Genomic DNA, 27,984 nt, shown 5'->3' with positions numbered 1-27,984 from the left:
CTACCAGAGTGCCGATGGCAGCGCATTGCAGCAGACCTCTGAAAAGCAGAATTACCTCGTGGTGACACACTATTATTCAAGGGACCTCGATATAGCTCACCTCTCTCCAACGTCCAGCATTCCAGTCATCAACAGGCTCAAAGCAGGCTCAATCTTCCTGAGATGGGGGATACCACTCCAACTGGTGAGTGACAACGGCCCACAGTTCACCGTCCAATATGGTCATTTTTAAGTTAAAATGACCCAAAGGAAATTTAATATACCTCAAATTTGTTATTACAGTTCACACCCATTTGGTTATTCCTTCATCCAAACAGTCTTTTTTCTTTTCATCACTTTAGTGGGTCAGAACTGCATTATTTAGCTCACACTAGCATCCATTAGCTTAGACATGCAACAGCATAGTTACAAAGAAAATAAAGGTCACAGAATCGTGGACAGGACGAAAGAAAAATCATGGATAATATAATACTACATAATACTACATTAACAACAGTGTTGTCTATAACTCAGATGTAAAGGTTAAGTTATTAACAATTTATTTCTTCTTTAAGAGCTAGAGACTAGCCAAAATGTGTTTAATCCTTTCCTCTGGGATGAAATACTCATTGGCATCATGCTTTTAACTGAGGTTAAACTGTTTCAAAATCCCTGCCCCTTTGTGTACTTCATATACCCCTGTGACTTCCTGGGGGCTGAGCACCCCCAAAAGTCAGAACATAGCATCGCCCCTGGTCTAGCCAGAGGTAACGCAGCGATATCAACATGAGTAGTTCAAGCTGGAGAAGGGCATGTGTTCATTCTATTGAAGTCTAGTCTATTGTATAGCCTACTACTGTATTGTTGTTTTTATAATTGTCATTTCACCATTTTCCTCAGACCAGAACCAGGTCCGGGACCGTCCTGGTCCCGGTCCGGGACCGTCCTGGTCCCGGTCCGGGTCCTGGACTTGGACCCGGTCCGGATCCCGGTCTTGGTCCTGGTTCTGGTCCTGGTCCCGGACCTGGTTTTGGTCCTGGTCCCGGTCTGGGTCCTACGCATTCAGGTCCTGGTCCTGGTTCTGGTCCGGGTCCTGGTCCGTGTGCGGGTCCTGGTCCCGGTCCGGGTCCTGGTCCGGGTCCTGGTCCCGGTTCTGGCCCTGGTCCCGGTCCGGGTCCCAATCCGGGTCCTGGTCCCGGTCCCGGTCCTGGTCCTGGTCCGGGCTCTGGTCCGGGTCCCGTTCCAGACCAGAGGTTCTGCTGCAACCAGGGGCGGCTCTAAGTTCTTCTTCTGGGGGGGCCCAGGAAGCCTCAGGGGTACATGAAGTACATAAAGTCCTGTCCAAGAGTTCTTTATTCCACCACCTTTATTTTATTAGTTACTATGCTGTTGTATGTGTAAGCCATAAACTGGCAGTGTCAGCTAAATAATGCAGTTCTGAACCACTAAAGTGATGAAAGGAAAAAAGACTGTTTGGATGAAGGAATAATCAATGGATGTGAACTGTAATAACAAATTTGAGGTATATAAATTTTCCTTTGTGTAAATTTCACTCAAAAATGACTTATTTCTTTTTTTATTTACACAGTTACTGAAACACATTGGTACAACATGTACTAGATTAATAATATGAGAAACATACCACTATTTCGGGAGCAATAAACTACGTTGTCTCACTTTCAGGGAGACATAGATTTTTATAAAACTTCTGATGCAAAAAAATGTTGTACTGATACAAAAAAAAAAGTTTTTTTTCAGTCAAAACAAAACCGCTGGCATTATTTTATCAGCTGTGGGCGTTTTCATAGTCATTACAACGTGAGCTAATCTACAAGTACAACATGTTCTAGACCAGTGGTTCTCAATTATTTTCTGTCATTCCCACCCTAGGAGACAGATATTTTTTCACGCCCTCCCTGAATTGATATAGCCTACTATTAAGAACCTGCTAATATTTATTTATTTAGATTAATAAAATTAGCGGAGATAACATCTGCAACCACTTAAAACAATTTCCAAATTCAGTTTATTAACGCAATTTCTAACATTTAAACAAGACTGCTAAGTCTGTGTGACTCTCAAAACAGAGAAACAAGAGCAAATGATTAACTGGGGTTTTCATTTAATTAAAATTATTTTTAAACAGTAAACATTGGTCACTTGCAGGCTTCATCAGCTTATTCCCTTTCAAAAAAAAAAATATATGTTCATCTTTCAAGCATGAATAAAGACACCAAGTCCCTCTGTCATGACTAAGATCAAAATTCTTGTAAAACTTCTGACACTAAGTCCCCCCTGCCCCCCCCCCCCCCCCTGATAAGCTGAGGGCGTTTTCATGAGTCTCATAGTATTAAAACATGTTGTACTTGTTGATTAGCTCACGTTGTTATGGCAATGAACATGCTCTCAGCTGATAAAATTATGCCAGCGTTTTTTTCAACTGAAAGTTAGCACCCATGTCAACTTTTTCTGCTCCTTGCACCTTATCATGCTTATCATGCTACGCAGCATTACAAGCCCCTGCCGACTAAACCATGAAGCAATTCAAGAGGAGATATAGATAGAATCCCCTTGTGGTCAACTCTCATTTAATAGTCATCTGACGGATTATGTCAAGGTTTTAAAATGATTATTATTATTATTAGCTGGTCATGTTATAACACAGCCGGAGACCCCCCAGACCAGACCCCCAAGACCAGACCCCCCAGACCAGACCCCCCAGACCAGACCCTCTCCTCAGACCAGACCCTCACAGCCTGTTCCTCACAGAGAGAAAACTAATTTGAGAACTCTTCTGCTTCCTCCTACTCACTTGCTGTCTCACTCTCTCGCTGTCTCACTCTCTCGCTGTCTCGCTGTCTCTCTGTCTCACTCTCTCGCTGTCTCACTCTCTCGCTGTCTAACTGTCTCTTTCTGCGTCTTTGTGTCTCTCAATTTGTATAGCCCTTAATGTCTATCTCTCTCTCTCTCTCTCTCTCTCTCTCTCTCTCTCTCTCTCTCTCTCTCTCTCTCTCTCTCGCCTCTCTCTCTCGGTTCCTCAAGAACTTCCCCTTCCAACAGTTTAGTGTGTGTGTGTGTGTGTGTGTGTGTGTGTGTGTGTGTGTGTGTGTGTGTGTGTCTGTGCATAGGTGTGTGTGGTTCTTTATCATGTTATAATTCTGTGTGTTTATTTATAACCTTATGTCTATGAAACGCAGCTTTGACTTCAACAGCAGACGTCATCAACCTCTTGATTGTAGTGATTTCTGTGGACAGTGGACACAACCACGCACACACAGTAAACACACAGTACACACACAGTACACACTCAGTACTCACAGTACATACCTAGTTCACGCACACACAATACTCACAGACAGTAAACACACAGTACACAGTCAGTACACACACATTTCACACACACACATCCTGTGTACTTATACTCATACTGAGCCAGTATCCTGTGTCTTATACTCATACTGAGCCAGTATCCTGTGTACTTCTACACATAATGAGCCATTATATTGTGTACTTATACTCACACTGACCCAGTATCCTGTGTACTTATGCTAATGCTGAGCCAGTGTCATGTGTACTTATACTCATACTGAGCTAGTATCCTGTGTACAAATACTCATACTGAGCCAGTATCCTGTGTACAAATACTCACACTGAGCCAGTATCTTGGAACTCATACTGAGCCAGTATCCTGTGTACTTATACTCATACTGAGCCAGTATCCTGTGTACTTATTACTCTTAAGGGTTCATCCGTAGACACAGTTTAAAGGAAGTTCCACATAATCTGCTGAACCCAAGGTTGCCTACGTCAAAGCAGGGCAACTTTCGCATTCATGCTGTAACCACTAAGAGAGTAAACAAAGGGAAACTTAGACACACTGCTAACCTCACAAATCTCATATCTATTGCCTCCAAACCAAAAACAACCTTGAAGCCTATCAACAACACCATCAGGATGGCTCTACTTAATGTGAGGTCTCTTAATAACAAATCATTTTTAGTTAATGATTTTATTACCACTTCTAAACTGGATTTTATGTTTTTAACTGAAACATGGCTGGAACAAATTAACAATGCAACCGTTCTGATAGAGACAGCTCCTCCCAACTATAACTTTTTTGATGCATGTAGATCTGGAAAAAGAGGTGGAGGGGTTGCTGCTATATTTAAAAATGTGTTTCAGGGGAAAACAGATGTTATTTGGTGATTTTCCATCGTTCGAATACCTTAGTGCTGTATTGAAATGCTCCCCCAGAGTTCTCCTATTAATTATTTACAGGCCACCCACATATTCTGCACATTTTTTCGATGACTTCACAGAATTATTGTCTAGCATCTCAACAGAATTTGTCTGCCTAGTTATAACTGGTGACTTCAATTTTCATACTGATGATTTGAATGACAAGTGTGCAAAAAAACTTTTTACCATTTTGGACACATTTGAACTGTCTCAACGTGTGAAAGAGGCTACTCATTGTAAGGGGCACACTCTAGACCTGGTTATCACAAAGGGCCTCAATGTTTCTGATCTCTCTGTGACTGATCCTTCCTTGTCTGACCACTTTTGTGTTTTCTTTAACATATCTTTCATTCCCGACATACAGACAAAATCAAACACTGTCAAAAAACGGTACATCAATGAAGATTCTAATGTACTTTTTAAAAAGGCCATCTCCTTGCTACCACCTCTAAACCCATGTTCTGCTGATGATTTGGTAGAAAACTTTCATTTGAAAATTTTGAAAGTTATAGATGTCATTGCACCTTATAAGGTTAAAACGATTTCTGGAAAGCAAAAGGCACCCTGGAGAAAAGCTGCTTCTGTAACAGCACAGAAAAAAGAATGCAGGAAGGTTGAACGCATCTGGCGTAAAACAAAACTTCATATTCACCATGATATCTATAAAGAGAGCCTCCGTGCCTACAATTTAGACTTAAAAAATGCTAGAGAAACATTTTTCTCCAATATCATTAAAACCAACACTAATAATGCTAAAACCCTATTTGCAACTGTTGACAGACTGACCAACCCCCCAACAGAAATTCCACCTGATCTCCATTCCACGCAGAAATGCAATGAGTTTGCAACTTTTTATATTGATAAAATTGAAGGTATCAGATGCGCCATCAATATCTCCACTTCAAACAAAAATGTTGGACTACCACCCTGTTCAGGCAAAAATAACATGGCAAGGATGGCATGCTTTAATGTTATAGACTCTCAAAATCTTGTGGAAACTGTGACACAACTAAAGCCATCCACCTGTTGCCTTGATACTATACCTACCAACCTCTTTAAGAATGTTTTCGACTGCCTAGCAGTAGACATATTGCAGATAGTTAACAACTCTCTCCAGTCAGGCAATTTCCCAAAAGCTTTGAAAACTGCAGTTATTAAACCCCTTTTAAAAAAGCGGAGCCTAGATGCCTCTATTATTAACAACTATAGACCAATATCAAATCTACCCTTCATAAGTAAAATAATTGAGAAAGTTGTCCTCCAGCAACTTAATCACTTCCTGGCATCAACTGGTTGCTATGACACCTTCCAATCAGGATTTCGACCCCTGCACAGCACTTAGACCGCCCTTATTAAAGTTGTAAACGACATCCGTCTTAACACAGACTCTGGCAAAACCTCAATACTAATGCTACTTGACCTCAGTGCTGCATTCAACACTGTAGACCATACATTACTTCTGGACAGGTTAGAACTACTTTGTTTCCATTGGCGACTTTGTATCAGAATCAACCAACGTGACATGTGGAGTCCCACAAGGTTCGATCTTAGGACCCTCTTTATTCAACATCTACATGCTCCCACAAGGGCAAATCATGCAAAATAACAATATTGACCATCATTGCTATGCTGATGACACGCAAATCTATGTATCGCTATCACCAAATGACTATCGGCCCATAGATCTGCTGTGCCAGTGCATTGAGCAAGTGAAAGAATGGATGCGCCGAAATTTCCTTCAACTAAATGAGGACAAAACAGAGATAATCGTATTTGGTTCTAAAACGGAAAGGCTTAAAGTAACCCAACACCTTCACTCTCTGTCCCTGAATACCTCAATCAAAGCCAGAAATCTAGGGGTTATCATGGATTCAGATTTTCATTTCGACAGTCACATCAAATCAGTTACAAAATCGGCATATTATCACCTTAAAAATGTAGCAAGACTTAGAGGGCTCATGTCCACCGAAGACTTACAAAAACTTGTACATGCCTTTATCACTAGTAAGCTTGATTACTGCAATGGTCTCCTTACAGGTCTCCCAAAACAAACTCAGAGGAAGCTTCAGCTTGTTCAGAATGCTGCTGCTCGAGTTCTAACAAAGACCAAAAAATTTGATCATATTACACCAATTCTGAAATCGTTACATTGGCTTCCTGTAGGTCAGAGAATTGATTTTTAAAATCATGTTGCTAACCTATAAATGCCTACATGGTTTAGGCCCAAAATATTTAACTGATATGCTTCCACTACATCAGCCTTCTAGACCCCTAACAAGCTCTGAGACCAATCTATTAATTATCCCCAGAGTAAACACAAAACATGGGAAAGCAGGATTTAGTTACTATGCAACAAATAGCTGGAATAAACTCCCAGAGGATTTAAGACTTGCCCCAACTCTGAGCACCTTTAAAACAAGACTGAAGACTTTTATGTTTGCTATAGCTTTCAGCTAAATCTTAAATACATTGCACTTTCTAAAAATAACTTTGCCTTTATTTTCTATTTTAATACTAAAATGCCTTTTTCCATTTCTTTGCATATGTTTTTCTTTTACTTATCTATTATTTAATTTAATTTAATGACTGTTTATATGTGAAGCACTTTTAGTCTGCCTTGTGTATGAAAAGTGCTACATAAATAAAGTTGCCTTGCCTTGCCTTGCCTTAATCTCTCTTTTGCTCTTGTTTTGACTCTTGAGCTGCTGGTGTGTGCGTGTGTGTGTGTGTGTGTGTGTGTGTGTGTGTGTGTGTGTGTGTGTGTGTGTGTGTGTGTGTGTGTGTGTGTGTGTGTGTGTGTGTGTGTGTGTGTGTGTGTGTGTGTGTGTGTGTGCGCGTAGCTTCGTTTTCCCCGAAAACACGACATTCACTGCGGCTCCTTCACTTCCTCATCTAACGGTCCGTCGTAGCGATCAGCACTTCTTCCTCATCTTTTAAAACCTTTCACCTGATTAACTTGTTTTATGAACACTTTAACCTCCGTTTCTTCCCTTACATTCATACTTTAACAACTTTATACCGTATAGACGCATTTTAATCCCGGAGTAGATAAGGTAAGGTAGGGTGACAGTTGACTAGCGTTTATATCGTCTGTGGGTTGCTGGAATATAATGATCAACCAGTGTACTACCGTTTATATTGTCTGTGGGTTGCTGGAATATAATGATGAACCAGTTTACTACCGTTTATATTGTCTTTAGGTTCCTGGTATATAATAATGATCAACCAGTTTACTTAGGGTGACCAGATTTGAGTTTGTGAAAAAGAGGACACTTCGTCGCGGGGGGGGGGGGCGAAAACAAGGGTAGTTTTTCTTTAGTTCGTCCGTGAACTTACATTTACGTTTAGGCATGGCTGCAGACAATGGCGATCCTAGGTCCAATTGCGCCCCGGACAAGATTGTTGACGGGGGGGGGGGGGGGGGGGGGGGGGGGGGTTGTATCGTGAGCCTACGTACTTCAGTGGGGGTTTAATTCCGTCTATACACGGCACCTTCTCAACGAGCACATGAGATCGGTCGCCCAATGACAGACTCTCTACAGTCAGCTCGCGCAAGAAGGTGGAACGTAAGGGAGATACCATTTCCAGAACTTGGAAAGCCGTAATAACCATGGACATATACAATGGTAATAACTAGTAGGTTATGTGAAAGACCCAGAAACACAAATATGCGACGAGGCAAAAAAAAAAAAAAAGATAATAATAACAATAATTTTTTTTTTGCGACGAGGCAAAATACCGGACGTTTTTGGAATCCCTGCCGGACGCATTTTTTAGGTCTCGAAAAGAGGACATGTCCGGGAAAAAGAGGACGTCTGGTCACCCTAGTTTACTACCGTTTATATTGTCTTTAGGTTACTGGTATATAATAATGAACAACCAGTTTACTACCGTTTATATTGTCTTTAGGTTCCTGGTATATAATAATGATCAACCAGTGTACCGTTTATATTGTCTTTAGGTTCCTGGTATATAATAATGATAAACCAGTGTACCGTTTATATTGTCTTTAGGTTCCTGGTATATAATAATGATCAACCAGTGTACCGTTTATATTGTCTTTAGGTTACTGGTATATAATAATGATCAACCAGTGTGTGGCAGGGCGAGGTGAGAAGCGGGCGTGGGGCGAGGTCACGTTAGGGACCACACCAAGCACAGCCCGTGTTCAGGAGGTTGCAGACAACGCCACCTTGGGACTTTCACCCAAAGATTTAATTTAGGACACGCAAGTAAGTTGACTCTAATGGCAGGAGACGTGGTTCACAGTTTTAACAATATATATTTTATTTGATTAATCCAATGGAATAATCACACAATAAACTGTTAAGGCGGAGGCTGATGTGAATGGGGGGACTAGCGAAGGGAAGGGTCCAAATAATATAAATCACCCGGGTAAATGATAATCACACACACAAACACAAATCCCAGGGAAGCACAGCACACAGGAAGAAAAGGGACACCGCCACCACCACAGACCTCTGCAAAGTAAAACAGACAAGAATCAAACACAATGAAACAAAACTAATGCGAAACCAAAACGGGGCAAACAATCAATCCAAACAAAATATCCTTTGCTCAAAAACAGAAAAGAAAGTAAATAAACAAACTATATTCAAAGCAAAACAAACCCAATGGCCAAGGCGGCACACTTATGAAAAATGGCTGTAACGGTTCCGGCCGTGGTAACACAACGCCAAATCTGTTGCAACGCTGTAGGCAACAGACAACAAACAGCGCTATAAACAAGGACAACAGACAAAGCTGTAAACACAACAGCGGACGGCGCTGTAATTGAAACTGCAGACGAAATATAAAGACAAAGCAGCAGGGTTCAGCCGTTCAGGTTGCTCAGTAGCCGTCCCTCATCTAAAAACAGAATGTATAAAATTGGTAAAAATGTTTATTATTGAAATGACCGTATGGGCCCAATGCTGAATTAAAACACACTATACCTGTTGACTCGATTGGCGGCACACTGACGATAACAGGGGGAGGAGCCTACAGCTACATGCGGTACCTACAACCGAACCATTGTTAGCGCTAATATTTAATAATCAGATTGTGCAGACCAAGAGGACACTTACCAACGCAGGCCAACGGGAGTAGCGCACGCTAATAGCGGGGCACAGCAGCTCAAGCGCTCTGCAGCAAAGCAAATGCACCCAAGAGTCAACAACAACCTCAATAGGATCTCAGAAACAAAGCAGCAGCGTACCACCTTACCCGCCGCGAGACAACACTTCGGACCGGAAGTCATGCATGCAATTGAGCCCAGAGAGAGAGAGCACCAGGGAGACCTGCCTCCTTTATGTAGCGTTCCCCCTACCGGCTGCTATGCGCACTTCATTGAGTGTCTACTACTACATTCTACCCCCGCTTCTTGCATCGTCGTCCCGACGATGGACAAAAAGCAAGGAACACGAGCTAGGACCAGGGTCTAAATAAAGCAGACACTGCATGGGAAACTGGTGCAGGGGGACCCACAGCCTCTACCTGTCCAGTTGGCCGTGGAACATGATGGACATTGGAGTGGTGACCAGCAGTTGAGCGCATGGTCCGGCGTGGGGCGAGGTCACTAGGACCGGGACAACTGACTGGAGGGGTAGCGTCCAAGTTCCGTGCTCCAGTACGTGGTGCTGACAAAGGGACGCCGACTTGGGGGTCGGGGTCAGATGGAAGAACTGGCCTTTGGGGGCGGGCCTGAGTCACAGCAATTAAGCTGGTGTCGTGCCTGACTGCAGAGGCCACTGGGGGCTGTGGCCTGAGGACCAGCAGATCGTACTCAAATGAGTCATCATTCTCAGCAACTGGTTCCTCCACAGATGGTGAGTCATGAGGGGGGGCACATCCAGGTGGGTCCACTCCAACCACAGCTTTCAGCATTTTGCGGTGGACTTGCCTGATCTTAGTCGGGTTGTCCACTGGCACGATAGTATATACAGAGCCACCTTCTACAGGTGCTCTCAATACTCTGTACTTCATGGAGCTCCACCGATCCCGAATCTTGTGAGGCCCTCGTGCAGTAAAATCACGCAGAAATACCAACTGCCCTTCCCTGAGCAATAGCTCTTTGACATGCTGGTCATGGGCTCGCTTTCGGCGGCCTGCAGCGTGTTGCAAGCGCTCCCTTGCACCTTCGAATGCCACCTGTAGTCGAGCCTGGTGTTCCTGGACCCATTCATGGACAGAACCATTAACTGGGTTCTCAACTCTACCCAATAAAAAGTCGAGTGGCAGTCGAGGTTCCTGGCCGAACATCAGAAGAAACGGACACTCTCCGGTAGCCTGATGGGGAGTGGCAGGGCCGCTGACAGGTTTGGCTGGGCCCGGGACAAAATTCTCTCAATGGGCCGCCCCCCCCCCCCCCCCCTGAATCACTGTGTCTTTCTCTCTCTCTCCCTTCACTCTCCTCCCCTTCTCTCTCACTGGTAGCCTGTTCTTCCTCTATCTCACTGGTAGCCTGTTCTTCCTCTCTCTCATCCTCTTTGGTAGCCTGTTCTTCCTCTCTCTCATCCTGTTTGGTAGCCTGTTCTTCTTCTCTCTCATCCTCTCTAGCCTCTCCTATAAAGGTGAACATATTTCGATAAAAAGGGCTATATCTAAATTAACAGGGGTCAAAATGAACCATTTAAAAAAGAACAAATTGAAAACCCCTTAATTTGACGATTTAACACAGAAAATAATAGACTGATCAACTTGGCTAACTCTATCCCAAAGACTACAAAAGTTTAAAAATCTAAGGTTTTTTTTTTGTTCCCAAAATTGTCAAACGCCGAAACACAACCACAGAATTCCCTTGTGCAGCTCCCAAACACATGACGTCAGGATGACAAGCCCATTTATTACGGATAAACCAAAGTGAAAGGGAAGTTATGGCTTTCAGAATCATACCACAATAAAACTCACGCTATTGTATTCACTTAGAGCTCATTAACTGCACATTTCATCGACCATTTTTCACTTGACCAAGGGGAATCATGTCAAGGGTACTTTTATTTATCGCCAGACCCGCGTTTATGTCCGCTGAACTTCCAGAGAATGTTTGGGGAACAAGGCGGAGCCCATTCATCTGGCGAGTTTCAAGTTAACGGCAATCAGAAACTAAGTTACAGGCTACCCCAAAACGTCACGTTTATAACCCATTCGTTACATCCAACTCTATCTAAATGGCAATTTCACATGTTGCCATGCTACTGGCTTATTTTAAACCATGAGCCGCGTTACACTGGCTGTAATTCAGCTGACTGGGAATGATTCTCAAATCAATTCAGCCTGATTGGAGTGCGCAGCGCGTGCCTGCCTGAAACATTTGATTTGGACATGGGCCTATTTGCGGGGTAATGTGCATATTCTAAGATTCAATTAGATATAGGCGTATGAAACACAGTGTAATAAAGCTGTTGTGGTTATCAAATTATTCAATGCCCCCTGTCTGTCTGATATTGATCTCCGTGTGACTTGCTCATGTGGTGCTGCGCTAATATGTTTGACACGCCGCCTGTGCCTGTGTTACTTGACGACGGGGCTGGAAAAAGTTGGCCGTGTCTTACCTGGCTGTGCTGCACAGCTGCCTTTACTGGTACCGGCTGCAGCATCACCTGACTCTTTTCTGAAATATTTATTAATATTTATAAAGAGATCCCCTCAGGCTTTCGGCTTCTTCCTCTCTTTTTCACCTTTCTTTTTTTTTCAGGGCTCCTGACTTGTGCATGTTGAATCAACTCGCGCACTGACCACTAATGGAATGATGTCGTCTTTTTTCTTCTCCAAAGACCAAACCATTTTGGCATAGGGGTGATAGGGGGTTATTGGCCGTTTTTTCAAGGACAATGAAGGCAAACAATCTAGGAGTCATTAATTGAATGCAAATAAAGCACTTTTCTTCTCTAAATCAACACATTTTGAAGTATACATACAATAATTAATCCCAACTTCATGGGGGTCCAGTTATGGGCCCCCCCCATTCCAGGGCCAGTCCAGGGCCCGGGACAACGTACCCGTTTGTCCCCCCCTGTCGGCGGGCCTGGGGAGTGGTATTATAGAAATAAACGACCTGAGGCAAACATGAAGTCCAGTCCCTCTTTCGGGAGACAGGCAGTGTACGCAACAGATTGTGGAGTGTCCTGTTGAACCGTTCACACTGACCATTCCCCTCAGGATGGTAGGGTGTGGTGCGCGATTTCACAATACCATACAAGCTGCAAAGTTGCTGTATGAGCGAGCTCTCAAAGTTACGGCCCTGATCGGAATGTAACCGAGACGGGACACCAAATTTATAAAACCATTCTGATACAAGGACCTTGGCCACTGTGGTTGCACGCTGATCCCGAGTAGGAACAGCTATGGTGTATTTACTAAAAACATCTGTCATTACCAAGACATTTTCAACACCATTCTGTGCAGGCTCAAGGGTAGTGTAGTCGATGGCAACGATTTCATTAGGACGCGATGCCAACAAATGGCCCATATAGCTGTTAGGTGTTGGGTGGACATCTTTGGCGACTTGACACCTCTCACATGCCTGACACCATTGAGCCACATCAGAGGACATGCCTGGCCAATAGCACCGGGACCGCAGCAGCGCCAAAGTGCGCTCCACTCCCTGATGACCATGCTCCTGATGGACCTGGTTTAAAACCTCGCTGGTGAGAGCCTCGGGCAACAACAACTGAAAAGTGGGCTCCGCACCATCTGAGCGGAACACCTGGCGGTACAGGACCCCGTCCCTCTCGACCAGGCGATCCCACTGACGGAGCAGAATCAGTGCAGACTGTGACAGTTGTACCTGCTCCTCGTGGCTAGGACGCTGCTTTCTCTCAAAAAACGGCATAAACTCTAAAATCACCGGGTCAGCCTGCTGAAGGGTACAGATCTCAGGGGTGGTGTGCTGTGGCAGGGCTACAATGGTAGCTTGGATTACCTCATCCTCTCTCAGTGCCAGGGCTTGTTGCAGAGGCTTGGGCATGGCAGTACCAGGGAGCATAGCCTCAATATCCTGAGGACCAGGTGGGCATTGGCGAGACAGCGCGTCGGCATTCTGGTTACTCCTCCCTGACCGATACTTAATGTCGAAGTCGAAGGACGCCAGCTGGGCTGCCCATCGCTGCTCAGCTGCACACAGTTTAGCAGAAGTTGAATGACTCAAAGGGTTATTGTCTGTATAGACAATACACTTATGACCCAACAGGTACTCTCGACTTTAACTTTTCAGTCATGGCCCACTTAAGGGCCAGGAACTCAAGTTTCATGGAACTATAATTGGTCATGTTCCTTTCTGTTGGTCTCAAGCCGCGGCTAGCATAAGCTATCGGCCGCACCTTTCCTGCTTGTTCCTGTGAGAGCACTGCCCCCAAGCCACCATGGCTCGCATCCACCTCCAGGATAAAAGGGAGGGTAAAATCTGCATAGGCCAATACTGGTGCAGTAGTGAGCCTTGCCTTCAACGCTTTAAAACCTTGTTCACACTCGTCAGTCCACTGCTCGATGACACCATGTTTGGACTTCCTACCCGTCTTTGTGCTCCCAAACTCTGCCACAGCCTTATGCAGAGGGGCTGCCAACTTGGCAAAACCCTCTACAAACCGCCGATAGTAGCTGGCAAAGCCAAGAAAAGACCGCAGCTCAGAGACAGTCTTAGGCATTGGCCAATTAGCGACTGCCTTAACCTTGCCGGGCTCCGTGGAGACACCGTCTCTAGATATTACATGGCCCAAATAATGCACCTCCTTCTGGAAGAAAGAGCATTTACTGAGCTTTGCCTTTAGGCCCTCATTTTTGAGTCGGTCCAGCACAACCCGCAACCGCTCCAGGTGTTGTTCCACGGTCGATGAAAACACAACAATGTCATCAAGATACAACAGTAATGACTCGCATTGTTTGTCTCCAAAAATACGCTGCATGAGCCTCTGAAATGTGCCAGGAGCATTACAAAGACCAAAGGGCATGCGGTTCCATTCAAACAAACCAAACGGGGTGCAAAAGGCAGTTTTTGGCTTGTCTGCCTCAGTAACTGGCACTTCATTGTAGCCACTGGTTAAGTCTAGGGTGGTAAACCAGCGGGCACCTGAAAGCGCATCAAGTGACTCCTCAATGCGAGGCAGAGGAAAGGCATCCTTCCTAGTCTTGCTATTGAGTTGCCTGTAGTCAACACACATACGCAGAGTGCCATCCTTTTTCCTCACCAACACAATTGGGGACGCATAGGGACTACTACTTTCCCTGATTACCTTCATTGAGTGTCTACTACTACAAGTGTACCGTTTATATTGTCTTTAGGTTACTGGTATATAATAATGAACAACCAGTGTACCATTTATATTGTCTTTAGGTTACTGGTATATAGGGCTGTCAAAATTGCTCAAAAATGACATTCGAATGTTCGTTTGGAAAAAAATCACGAATTCGAACTATTCGAATATCTGGTTGCCTATTTTACGCAATGCCGTCAATATGTCAATAATGCGACAAAACCATGGTTCAAATTAGTGGGATATATATATATCCTATATATAGGGCGGCGGCTTCCTGCTGGGCATTTCCTTACTTTAAAACGAGGGACATCGCGAACAGACGGAGGCTCATTCACAAAGCAGTTAGGCGCTTGTACCGCGGGAGTGTTTTTTCACATTCGAATATTATGAGGGACATCGCGAACAGACAGAGGCTCACTCACAAAGCAGATAGGCGCTTGTGTAACCGAGCGTTGGCACTTAGATATTTATATGACAAGAATGACACAAGCGTGGAAGGGAAATTAGTCTCGTTTACTTAGTACCTATCAGAAGTCACCCAGTCACAGCGTGAGAGCTGGAATACCTATATCCAAGTACGGAAACCCCGAGGGGATAAAATACATTTGCTCTTCACAATACTAGTCTGTTACACTTGTACCGCGGGAGTGTTTTTTCACATTCGAATATTATGAGGGACATCGCGAACAGACAGAGGCTCATTCACAAAGCAGATAGAGGCGCTTGTACCGCGGGAGTGTTTTTTCACATTCGAATATTAATTTTCACGTTCGAATTCGCGTTTTTGGATACATTTCGAACGAATATTCGAACTTCGAATATTCGTTGACAGCCCTACTGGTATATAATAATGAACAACCAGTGTACCGTTTATATTGTCTTTAGGTTCCTGGTCTATAATAATGAACAACCAGTTTGCTACCGTTTATATTATCTTTAGGTTCCTGGTATATAATAATGAACAACCAGTTTACTACCGGTTATATTGTCTCTAAGTTACTGGTATATAATAATGAGTTTACTGTAGAGAATACAACGTTAGTTCATGTTTCACTGCTTTTCTGACCCGTGTGGTAAATTGAACAATGCTTTCAATATTCAAGTGATTCATTTGTCTTGATGCTCCTCCAAATTAAAAGAAGGACGTGACAGAAGTCCTTTGTATGTACTGCTATTTAAGTTAAATATCTGTGCGTAGGGTCTGGGGATTTACAGTTTAATAGAGCTCGTAAGTAAGCCAATTCCGGTAGACCCTGTTGTGGGGTTCATATTTATGAACCCCATCCTCTCTCTCAATGAACAGCTAAAGTATAGAAGGAGTTGTGTTTGTGTCCAGGTCTCCAGTCTACTATGTATGAGGAGAGAGAGGATGGGGGTCCTACTTCTAAGACCACTCTGTCTGGGGAACATGGCCGCCGGAGCAAAGCTAAGAGGTAAGAAGAGGATCTCTGTCTGTGACTGTTGTCCATCTCAGAGCTCAGCAGTGATACATCATGACTCCATCATTAGTCTGACTAACAGCTGTGTGTGTGTGTGTGTTGTGTTGAAAACCGGAGCAGCAGGAGAGAGCAGACTCCCCTGGACACAGCAATCGTATGAATTAAATTAATATTAAGACGACTTTACAGGTTTATTGTTGAAAGATTCAATGTCTTTCAAATGGCCCCATTTAATGAATCAGTTTTAATTTATCTTTGGAGGTGAAGTGATTAGTTGAAACCAATTATCCGTGAAGAACAACACTGTGTAGAAATGTAGAAACTGACTGCTCTATTTTCTATGTTAGATAAATTCATTGTGAATAAACACTCTATGCACAGTATGAAGGGTACTTGTTTGTTTTTATGTCAACATGTAATTGCTTTAATGCCATAATAACTTTTTCTGCCCCCCCCCCCCCCCCCTTCAATTTCCATTTCAATAAACTGAGAGTGATTATTGAAATCAAAAGTCATGAGAAAGTAGTTGAGTAGTCCTGCAATAAATGATGAAATGAAACGACATCCACCAATCCTAACTTCCATATGGTTCTTGTTTTTCTGAAGGAGGCAGCAGAGAGCAGACCCCCGTGGACCCAGCTTTGTCTCCATGAAGAGCGACCGGTCTATGGATTTACCTTTTAACTTTAAAGATGGACGCCCCTCCAGAGAGGAGAGGTAGGAGATTCAAACAGACGATGAAAACAGACCGGTTTGTTGTTATAAGACTCTACTGATACTGATGTTTACAGGTCAGGAGAAAACAATTGTGTGTGTGTGTGTGTGTGTGTGTGTGTGTGTGTGTGTGTGTGTGTGTGTGTGTGTGTGTGTGTGTGTGTGTGTGTGTGTGTGTGTGTGTGTGTGTGTGTGTTTGTGTGTGGGTGTGTGACGGTTGTCCATCTCAGAGCTCAGCAGTGATAGATCATGACTCCATCATTAGTCTTAGTAACAGCTGTGTCTGTGTGTGTTGAAGCCCAGAGCAGCAGCAGCAGAGAGCAGACTCCCCTGGACCCAGCTGTGTCTCCATGAAGAGTGACCGGTCTATGGATGGACCTTCTGACCTTATAGATGGACGTCCCTCCAGAGAGGAGAGGTAGGAGTTTCAAACAGACGATAAAAACAGACCGGTTTGTTGTTATCAGACTCTACTGATACTGATGTTTACAGGGCCCAGTTTACCGAAAGCATCGTTAGCCTAAGTGGATCGTGAAGTGCGTCGTACGAGCATCGTACAGTTTTCACACCGTTTCCCGAAAGCATCGTTGGTAACGAACGTCGTGAAACCGCTCGTAGCTAACGAGGACTCCAGGGTACTCGTAGGACGCTAAGAGCATCGTTAGCCTACTATAGCCTCAGTGGCGTCAGCAGCGGACATTCCGAGTATTGGATGCATTTTATTAAAACACATCCAATACCACGCAAGGCCCAGCTTAAGCCAATTTTGATTCCATCACTCTGGTTAAAATGTCCTCATATTGATCAATGACAGAAGACATTGGCTACTAGACTTGCATCATGCTGAGACCAGCGGGTGTCTGAGAATTTCTGCAGGTGTTTTTTGTTGCGATTGTTGGCATTAAGCACTGTAGGCGCTTCGGTGAGGCTGTGATGAAATTCACTATTTATTGGACCCTGTCTAGACAGTAACGAACATCCATGACCATAGTTAATCGCGTTTGTAGTCTCCACTCAGACGTGAACTCATTATTGCATGCGGGTGTCTTCATTCATTAAAAAAATAAAACATTCGGGAGTATGCAATCATACAAAATATTACTGAGATGGTGAAATCGCCGGGCGTGCCAAGCTGCGACCGAACCGGCTCGGCAGTGTAGAAAGACCTATAGCCAGGGTTCGAGTTAGGTGGGAGCCAGTGGGAGCTGAGCTCCCATCGAGAGAGGTCTGGCTCCCATGAAAGCAGCAAACTCAAATATCTGTTGGGGTCTCTGAAAATACAGCAGCATAATATTGTAATGACAAAGAAAGCTATTTTCCCTTCCACATGCAGAGTAATATTGACGTTAAGTGGGATAATAGAACGCCGGTCATTATCGGGAAAATAAGCCCAGACAGGGCGAACCGGACACCGACGCGAAACGGAGGTGCTTCCACCTGAAGGGGCTTATTTTCGATAATGAGCGGCAACTTGCCAAACGAAGAAATAACCTCACAAGGTGTCTTTTTACAATTTATTTGTTACCATTCGTAGTGTTGATCAGCAGAGAAATAGTTGGCCAAAGACGTTGACGTCGCTTAGCAACCGAAGACGCAGGCATTGTTGTGAAGGGCCCATGCAAGTGAACGGAGCGTTCCACGGCATGGAGAAGAGCCGTGTCATAATAGCCCATATATCATAGCACCCCCCCCCCCCCTGTGTGTGCGTGTGTGTGTGTTTGTGTGTGTATGTGTGTGTGTGTGTGTGTGTGTGTGTTTTTGTGTGTGTGTGTGTGTGTGTGTGTGTGTGTGTGTGTGTGTGTACGTGTGACTGTGTGTATTTGTGTTCCTCACAGATCACACCAGAAGAATTCAAAGGTTACCAGGCCTGTACAGAAGCATCAAACAGAGCTGATCAAGGTGTGTAAATGTCCACCAAGACATCTTCAGCTCTACATGAACATTAGAAAGCATCTCTTGTAGTGCTCATAGTCTCCAGGCTTCCCTCTTTAGACCATGAGGATGTGAATCCAGGACAGATGCTTCTGATGACCTCAGTTAGTTCAGAGTAAAGATCTCCATGATGTTTGTTCTGTTCCAGAGGGCTGAGGAAAACGCACATGCTTTCCTAGACAAGGAGCTGAAGAAGCTCTGGAGGGATCTCTTCTCTGATTACCCACAATGCTCAGAGGGTCAGAGAGTGGAGGAGGAGGAGGTGGATGGTAAGAAGGAGGAGCAGAGGAGGCGCGCCATAGAGGGAGTGGTGGACATCACAAAGCTCTGCCTGATGGAGATGAACCAGGAGGAACTGGCCGGAACACTGTGGGGCGGTAAGAGACTCTTATCTTGAAAACAGAGGAGACTATTATTTTGAAGCGCAGAAGACTCTTATCTTGAAAACAAAATGAAAATGTATATTTTAAGAGTAGTATGAGACTCTTATTTGTTCTGTTCAGACTAAATTATATAATCTTATTTAGTGTTAAGAGATTTCTTCATTTATAATTCATCAATGGGGCGATATATTTCTTCTTGGGGGTTTAATGGTTTGATCCAGATATGAACGGTTATTGTGAGTCGATCAGGTTAAATGGTTTGATCCAGATATGAACGGTTATTGTGGGTCGATCAGGTTAAATGGTTTGATCCAGATATGAACGGTTATTGTGGGTCGATCAGGTTAAATGGTTTGATCCAGATATGTAGGGTTATTGTTGGGGTATCAGGTTAAATGGTTTGATCGTTATGTAGGGTTATTGTGGGGGTTTCGTGTTAAATGGTTTGATCCAGATGTATAGGGTTATTGTGGTTCGATCAGGTTAATGGTTTGGTCCAGATATGCAGTGTTATTGTGGGGTTTGAAGTTAAATGGTTTGATCCAGATATGAAAGGTTATCGTGCGTCCATCAGGTTAAAGAATGTTAAACAATAAATGGCAAATCAACAGAATAACTATAAGTGGAATAAGTGGAAGAGATGCAGCACTATCTTGTTATATCAGCATATGAAGTTAATTTCCACTGATTCACTATCATTGTTATACCTTGGTGTACCTTGGGTTGGCTTCGAGCTGGATCGCTCAGGCCAAGATATCGAGTATCTCCAACGCCAACGTTCCCGTAATAGTAGATAGCAATTATTGACTCTTGCTACCAGCCCACTCCAACAGAGAGTTTCCGTTTGCCCCAGTGTAGCCAGGGGTAGGAGGAGTGTCGGGAACAGAATGGAGAAAGCTATCAAGTGCTGCCTTAAACTTGTCAAGGGTTGGGATCGACTTGATGTCTGGTGGTACAGCATTGTACAGTGCAGAGGCTGTAGATGAGAAGCAATGGAATCTCATTGTATTGATGCTGCTGTACTTGGAGCTGCCGAGAGGTCGCAAACATGTAACACCTCGCCTTTGTGAATGTTGGAAGACGATGTTAACATTGTTGGGGATCACTTCGTGGTAGATCTTCCAGACGAAAATCACGATGTATCTCACGCGGCGGCGCTGCAGGGAGTAGAGGTCGAGCTGCTTGAGTCGATCCCAGTAGCTGAGGTTCGTGTAGCCCGCTATTTTGGCAGTGAATGAGCGTTGGATAGACTCAACCATGATGATATCGCAGAGCAGGTGGGGAGACCAGAGAGCACAGCAGTATTCGATGATGGAGCGAACGTATGTTTTGTAGAGCAACATCAGTGTCTCTGTCTCTGACTGAAAAGGTCCTCAATACCCAGCCAGCTTTGCCAGAGGCTTCGGTTGACTTTTTGGAGATGTGCTGGCGCCATTGGAGATCCTTGTCGATGTACACACCAAGGTCTTTTACAACGTCGTCTGAGGATATTGATTTCCCAGATGGTAAAGGGTAGGGGTGCTACAGATCCTGGTTTTTACCGTGTTGTAAAAGTTGGAACTTGTTTTCGTTTAGTTCCATGTTGTTGCTGTTAGCCCAACGAACTACCGCATGCAGATCTTCTTGGAGAAGCTGGCAGTCTGACGGGGAGCTGATATTCTTGTGCAGCTTAGAATCGTCAGCAAAAACTTTTACTTTGCTGTGTTTAACAACTGAGAACAAGTCATTAATGTACAAAATAAAAAGTAGTGGACCCAACTCAAAACCCTGATGATGTTGGATTCCACACCATCAATAACAACGTGCTGCGTTCTGCCGTGTAGGAAGCTGGAGAGCCACTGGTGTACTTTTCCCTGGATGCCATAGAGATTACGTTTTTTTAGCAGAATAGCATGATCGACTTTGTCAAATGCTTTACTGAAATCCAGATAGAGGATGTCAGCGTTCTCGTCAGCATTCAAATCACACATGATGTCCTCAACATGGTGAAGGAGTTGGGTCAGGCAGCTTCTTCCAGCTCGGAAGCCATGCTGATCTTGATTGATGATATCCTTGGATTCAATAAAATCAACCAACTTAGCACGGAAGACCCGTTCGAACATCTTGATGAGATGAGATGTTAGGGAGACAGGTCGATAGTTGGCAGCTACCGATCTTTTTCCCTTTTTGAACAGAGGAATCACGCTTTGACTCTTGAACTTTGTCGCTATTTCTCCGGAGTTGAGTGATGATCTCCAGAGCTGAGTGACTACTGGGGCTAGCACGGTTCCACATTCCTTGAGGATGAGGGCTGGGAACTTATCCGGGCCAGCAGCTGAGTAGCGGCCCATTGCTTTGATAGCATCAAGGACATCGTGCTCGTCAAAGTCAATATCCGTTATCGACTCTGACTGGGCGACAAGCTTGGATACACGAACCTCAGCGAGGTTCGTGTATCCAGCGAGGAGATAGGAGACTTTGACTTCTTTGCAAAGGAGTAAAAGGCCTTGGGGTTGGTCTTTATTTTGCTGATGCAGCTAATTCGTCTCCCAGGCGTTGCTGCTTGATGTCTGCTTTCAGAAGCAGCTCGATGGCAGCTCTCTCGTCATTAAGTTTTTGAAGCTTGGTGACGTTTCGTGGAGGAGCAGGGCCTGCGAATCTGTACTTGATAGAGTTGATCCTGGCGTTGAGGCGCTTCTTTTTACGGAGGAGAGCTCTTTGGGACTTGGGGATCTTTGAAGAGGATGAGGATGCGGCGGCTTGGCGGTTGTGGTTGTGTGAAGGAACATGCTTCTTGCAAACTTGGACGATGATACCTTCAAACATGTCCCAAGCAACATATTGTGGTGTCGTTGGATTGACGACTGTAGACCAGTCTACAGCAGGAAGTGCATTGTTGATGCACCCCCGAGCCCTACCCCTTCTGCCCGCCCACACCTCTCTGTCTCTGTGAGGGAGGTGAATCGCCTGTTCAAGAGGCAGAACCCCCGGAAGGCGGCCGGACCGGACGCCGTCTCACCCTCTATCCTGAAGTTTTGTGCTGACCAGCTGGCCCCGGTTTTCAGTGACATCTTCAACTCCTCCCTGGAGCACTGTCAGGTACCAGCCTGCTTCAAGGCCTCCATCATTATTCCCATCCCCAAAAAGCCGAGGATCACAGGCCTAAATGATTACAGACCCGTTGCCCTGACCTCTGTGGTCATGAAGGTCTTTGAACGCCTCGTCCTTGCCCACCTGAAGTCCATCACAGGCCCTCTCCTAGACCCCCTGCAGTTTGCGTATAGGGCCAACAGGTCCGTGGAAGACGCGGTCAACATGGCTCTACACTACGTCCTGGAACATCTGGACACTGCAGGGACCTACGCCAGAATCCTGTTCCTGGACTTCAGCTCGGCGTTCAACACCATCTTGCCACCTATTCTGGAGAGTGGGCTCTCTGCGCTGCAGGTGCCTGACTACACCTGCAGGTGGATTACACATTTCTTGTCCAACAGGACTCAGCGAGTGAAGCTCGGGAAGTACACCTCTGAGCCGAGGTCGATCAGCACCGGTTCCCCGCAGGGCTGCGTCCTGTCTCCCCTTCTGTTTTCCCTGTACACCAACTGTTGCACCTCCAGCCACCAGTCGGTCAAGCTCCTTAAATTCGCGGACGACACCACACTGGTAGGGCTTATCTCCAGAGGGGATGAAGCTGCCTACAGGAGCCAGATCGACTTGGTGGTTTCTTGGAGCAACAATAACAATTTGGAGCTAAATGCGCTAAAAACAGTGGAGTTGATAGTGGACTTCAGGAGAAACCCGACCCCCACCCCACCAATCATACTGGGGGGCACTCCAGTCGTCACCGTGGAGTCTTGCAGATTCCTCGGGGTGACGCTCTCTCGGGACCTGAAGTGGGGGCCAAACATCGATGCCCTCACGAAAAAGGCCCAGAAACGGCTGTTTTTCCTGAGGCAGCTCAGGAAATTCAAGCTGCCAACATCCATGCTGGTGAATTTCTATACGGCCATCATCGAGTCCATCGTCACCTCCGCCATCATCACCTGGTTCCCCGCAGCGGCGGCCAAGGACAAGGCCAAGCTGCAGCGGGTGATACGCTCGGCGGAGAGGGTGATTGGATGCCCCTTGCCCCCCCTTGGGGCCCTGTTTAACAGCAGGGCTCTGGGGAGGGCCAGGAAGATAATGGCGGACCCAGCACACCCAGGCCACGGTCTCTTCGTTCCGCTCCCTTCAGGCAGGAGGTTGCGGTCACTAAAGACTCTAAAAACTAGACATTCGTACAGCTTCTTCCCCACGGCCATCCGACTCCTAAATGCACTGCCCCCCCCCCCCCCCCCCTGACCTGTCTCCCCACTCAGTGATCCAGTGATCAAATGGTCTGTTGTACCCAATCACGTGAGCTCTCTGCACTTTGGCACTCTATATTTATTATATTATTTATTTACATTTGCAATGTCTTGTCCTGTCTTGTCTGTCCTGTTGTGAACTCCACTGTACCAAAACAAATTCCAAACGTGTTTACATGTCATGGCAATAAAGTCTTCTGAATCTGAATCTGAATCTGATGGAGTCCCAGTCAGCAGAGTTGAAGTTGATATCGTCAAAAGCTGAAGTAGGAGCATACTGCAGTTTGGCTGGTTGCTTCAGCAGGAACTGCGGATGGAGGAGAGTACAGCTCACGATGTCGTGATCTGACTTCTCGGTCTTTGAGACTGACATGCTATGAATCATGTCAGTGTTGTTGGAGAAGATGAGGTCAAGGATGTTCAGGTCCTTCCGGGTCGGCTCATCTACTAGCTGCTCAAGGAAGTTGGAGGACATAAACTCTAGTATTGCTAAACCAGAGTTCCTGTCAGAGGCTAGGATACTGGAGGTAGGCTTGATAGACCTAGTCGACCAGTCGATGAATGGGAGATTGAAGTCTCCAGCGATGTACAGCTCGGGTACACCTGTTATACCGTTGATGAAGTCTTGTATAACGCACAAGCAGTCGTCGAACATGTCCAACCGTGCTAGTGGGGGACGGTACACTCCGACAAGCAAGAAGTTGGAGTTCGCGTTGTAGATCAGTGCGACTTCACAGTAGGAGTTGGAGTAAACTTTCACCATGTCAGCGGGTATGGTGTTGTGAAGATAGATGGCAACTCCACCTCGGGCACGTTTGTCGCAATCAGCCCGGAACGTGGTATAACCAGGGATTCCGGTCTGGGCTTCGAGATGGTAGGGCTTCAGATGGGTCTCTGTGAGGATGAAGAAGGGGGTATGCAGCGTGCTCGATGCAACGTTCTCCTGAAGAGACTTGATCTTCCAGCGTTGGTTTTTGATCCCTGGGTCCATTCCCTGGACGTTTAGCAGGAAGGTGGTGGATATTGGGAGAGGAGATGGCCGTCCTACAATCCCTTCGGGGTCTGGCAGGGGAGGGGATGTTATGCTGCGTAACCCTGTAGAGGAGGAGGAGGAGGAGGATGATGATAGAGGGATTGATGAACCTCTGGGTAGTACTGCATAGGAGACGGGGGATACATCTGCCTGTTCAGGTTGAATCGTTGCTGATGGTGGAGCCCCATCATTGTCTGGAATGACGTCTGGATCAGGGAGGACAGATCCTTGGTGACCTCCTTTGTCAGGTCTGCCTTCATCTGCGCCAGGTGCTTGAGAAAATCCTCGTGGTTCAGGGGCTTGGGGCTGGAGGGATTTTTGTTTGCTTGCGTTTTTTGGGATGACACGCTATCATTCCTGCTGCGCTTGGAGTGCTGCACGGGCTTATAAGTGGGCTTTCGTTCGACACTGAACGTTGTCTTCTTTCCTGCAGCTGCAGCGGTTTGTTTTTTGTTCGATGTTTTCTCATCTTTAGAGCGCTTCACACCACGGATGTGTATCAGCTTGCAGTTCTCGTTGAGACACATTTTTGTGGCGAGACCATTGAGGCAGAGTGAAGCATGGAAATAACGGCACTTATCTCCTTTCTTGCAGCCCCGATTGCCTTCGGGACCGTTCCTCATGTGTTTCTTGCACCACGTGGGATGGTAGTTAGCACATGGACCGCCTGTTAGTCCTGTTATTCCATGGGAGCATTCATGTTTCAGGAGCAGGGGGCAGACTGGCTTGGAGCGATCATACTCGGAGTCCTGGAGGAGCTTCTTGTCGCTGGGATCGCTATCAGATGCCAGACGCTCGCTGAGAGGGGCAGTTGTCTTGAGCTTGGTGTTATCAGCAGGTTCCAATTCGACAGGGGGAGCTACCTGTGAATCTGGAGCCGGGTTCTTCCTAGCAGGGAGGCAAATGCTGCAGAGAAAAACTATGCCAGTTTCTTCGTCTATCAAGGTGTCTGCATAACACCCTAGATGTCCGGGTCTACAGCACATGAGGCACACTACCTCGCTGGTGGTGTTCTCAGAGCAGGGGGAGTAGTCCTGGCTGCATTTGAGGCAGGTGATGGTACGTGCATCTTGGATGAATTGCACGATTGCTGTAGCAAATGCAGGTTTCGTGGTGCCTTTGAAGGTAGATAGTTGCGCTCCAAGGGTTGGGAAATCCACTTGAGCCGTTGATAGAAGGAGCTTAAACGCAGCCTTCATATGCTTCAGGAGGATGGTACTTGTGCTACCAAGTAGGTCAACATTCCGCTGGAATGGCTTGTCGTGTTGGTAGGCGTCGAAGAGGGTCTTTGTCTCAGTGTCTCCAGCCAGGGATTTGAGCTTCCCGATGAGCAGTTCATCTTTTGAGAAGTCAGCGGCCGAGGAAGGCATAACCAGGAAGTGCAGCGTTACAGCACCTTTCAGGCATCAGTAGCTCAGGTATTGGGGAGCAAACCAAAATGATTTTGGTTTGGTTTTCGTTAGACCAATGGTTTTTCTCTGTAAATAACAAACAAAAAAGAAAAAAAAAATATCCATTCCTTGTCACGACCAGCTTCTCGAACCACAAGTAATGAAGCCAATAAATATCATGAAGTTGATCATTTTACAAGAAATATTGGCATGCTTCCACTGATGTCTCCATCCACTAACTGATGTCTTCTGTTCATTCTCAATTAGGATCTGCTGCTGTCGAGTGCCAAAATAAAATCAAGTCTCATTTGAAGAAGAAATTCTGCCATGTGTTTGAGGGAATCCCTAAAGCAGGAGAGAAAACAGGCCTGAATGCCTTCTACACAGAGATCTTCATCACAGAGAGAGGCAGTGGAGAAGTCAACCAGGAACATGAGGTCAGACTGATTGAAACAGCTTCCAGGAAACCAGCCAAGGAAGAAGAGCCAATCAAATGTGAAGACATCTTTAAACCCTTACCTGGAAAAGATCAACAAATCAGGACAATAATGACAACTGGAGTGGCCGGCATTGGTAAAACCGTCTTAACAAACAAGTTCACTTTGGACTGGGCTGAAAGCAAAGCCAACCAGGACATACACTTCACATTTCTCCTCACTTTCAGAGAGCTGAATTTACTGAAAGGGACAGAGTTAAGCTTGGTGGAACTTCTTCATCACCTCTTTATTGAGACCAAAGAAGCAGGAATCTGCAGATATGAAAGGTTCAACGTTGTCTTCATCTTGGATGGTCTGGATGAGTGTCGACTTCCTCTGGACTTCCAGAACAACCGGATCTGGAATGATGTCACAAAGCCGACCTCAGTGGACGTGCTGCTGACAAACCTCATCAGGGGCGACCTGCTTCCCTCCGCTCGCATCTGGATAACCACACGCCCTGCAGCAGCCAATCAGATCCCTGCTGAGTGTGTTGACATGGTGACAGAGGTGAGGGGGTTCACCGACCCACAGAAAGAGGAGTACTTCAGAAAAAGATTAAGAGAGGAGACGCTGGCCAACAAAATCATCTCCCACATCAAGAAATCACGAAGCCTCCACATCATGTGTCACATCCCAGTCTTCTGTTGGATCACTGCTACAGTTCTGGAGGACATCTTCAAAAAATCCCAAGACCCAAGACCGTGACTCAGATGTACAGCCACTTCCTGAGGGTTCAGTCCATACAGGGGGACAGGAAGTATCATGGGAGAGCTGAAATAGATCCAGACTGGAGTTCAGAGAGCAGGGGGATCATTGTTTCTCTGGGAAAACTGGCTTTTAACCAGCTGGAGAAAGGCCACCTGATCTTCTACGAGGCAGACCTGGCAGACTGTGGCATCGATATCAGAGCAGCCTCAGTGTACTCAGGAGTGTTCACCCAGATCTTTAAAGAGGAGTTTGGGCTGTACCAGGCCAGGGTGTTCTGCTTTGTCCATCTGAGCTTCCAGGAGTTTCTGGCTGCCCTTTATGTCTTTCTGTCCTTCATCGATACTGGTATCAATCTGCTCTCAGAAGAACCACCCACCTCTGGGGAAGATAAACTCCTCCTCCTCTACCAGAGTGCTGTGGACAAGGCCTTACAGAGTGAGAACGGACACCTGGACTTGTTCCTCCGCTTCCTCCTGGGCCTCTCTCTGGAGACCAATCAGATTGTCCTACGAGGTCTGCTGGGACAGACAGGAACTAGCTCACTGACCAATACAAAAACAGTGTCTTACATCAAGAAGAAGATAAAAGGAGATCTATCTTCAGAGAGAAGCATCCATCTGTTCCACTGTCTGAATGAGCTGAACGACCGTTCTCTACTGAAGGAGATCGAACAGTACCTGACATCAGGAAGTGATCCCCAAAAAACTCTCTCTCCTGCTCAACTGTCAGCTCTGGCCTTCATGCTACTGACATCAGAAGAGGAGCTGGACGTGTTTGACCTGAAGAAATACTCTGACTCAGAGGAGGGTCTTCTGAGGCTGCTTCCGGTGGTCAAAGCCTCCAAAACATCTCTGTAGGTTCACTCATAACAGGAATTAAAATACACACTACACAATATACATGAAACTAAAATATAAGGTTAAAATAATATGCAAAAGATCCCTGTAAGTTCAGAACAAGATGTTTTACCAATCTACTCATAACCGAATTAAGTTAAGTTATATAATAATATACAAAACATCTTTGTAGGTGTCCTATTAACGTTTAATGTATTACAGTACACATAAAAGAATATTCAGATCAATAGAACATAGAAGTTAGGGCTGTAA

General features: G+C 45.5%; 1 protein-coding gene and 1 long non-coding RNA gene across 2 annotated transcripts; one reads left to right on the top strand and one right to left on the bottom strand.

The window, feature by feature from the left end:
- Position 1: 1 nt before the first annotated feature.
- LOC130378676 (NLR family CARD domain-containing protein 3-like) lies at positions 2-27,984 on the top strand. Its single transcript, XM_056585381.1, is given in 7 exon segments — positions 2-184; positions 15,808-15,904; positions 16,517-16,627; positions 18,460-18,523; positions 18,705-18,933; positions 25,956-26,855; positions 26,858-27,984. Coding segments are annotated over 7 exon segments (2,298 nt in total). The 5' UTR covers positions 2-162; the 3' UTR covers positions 27,733-27,984.
- On the bottom strand, positions 8,330-9,487 carry LOC130378680 (uncharacterized). The gene is made up of 3 exons (XR_008894838.1): positions 9,445-9,487; positions 9,174-9,363; positions 8,330-9,087 (listed from the first exon to the last, which is right to left on the bottom strand). It is a non-coding gene; the product is annotated as an uncharacterized LOC130378680 (long non-coding RNA).

The sequence above is a fragment of the Gadus chalcogrammus genome, unplaced genomic scaffold (assembly GCF_026213295.1).
Source record: "Gadus chalcogrammus isolate NIFS_2021 unplaced genomic scaffold, NIFS_Gcha_1.0 GACHA098, whole genome shotgun sequence".
In the NCBI taxonomy this organism is placed as follows: Eukaryota; Metazoa; Chordata; class Actinopteri; order Gadiformes; family Gadidae; genus Gadus; species Gadus chalcogrammus.
This window is presented reverse-complemented; position numbering and strand designations above follow the sequence as displayed.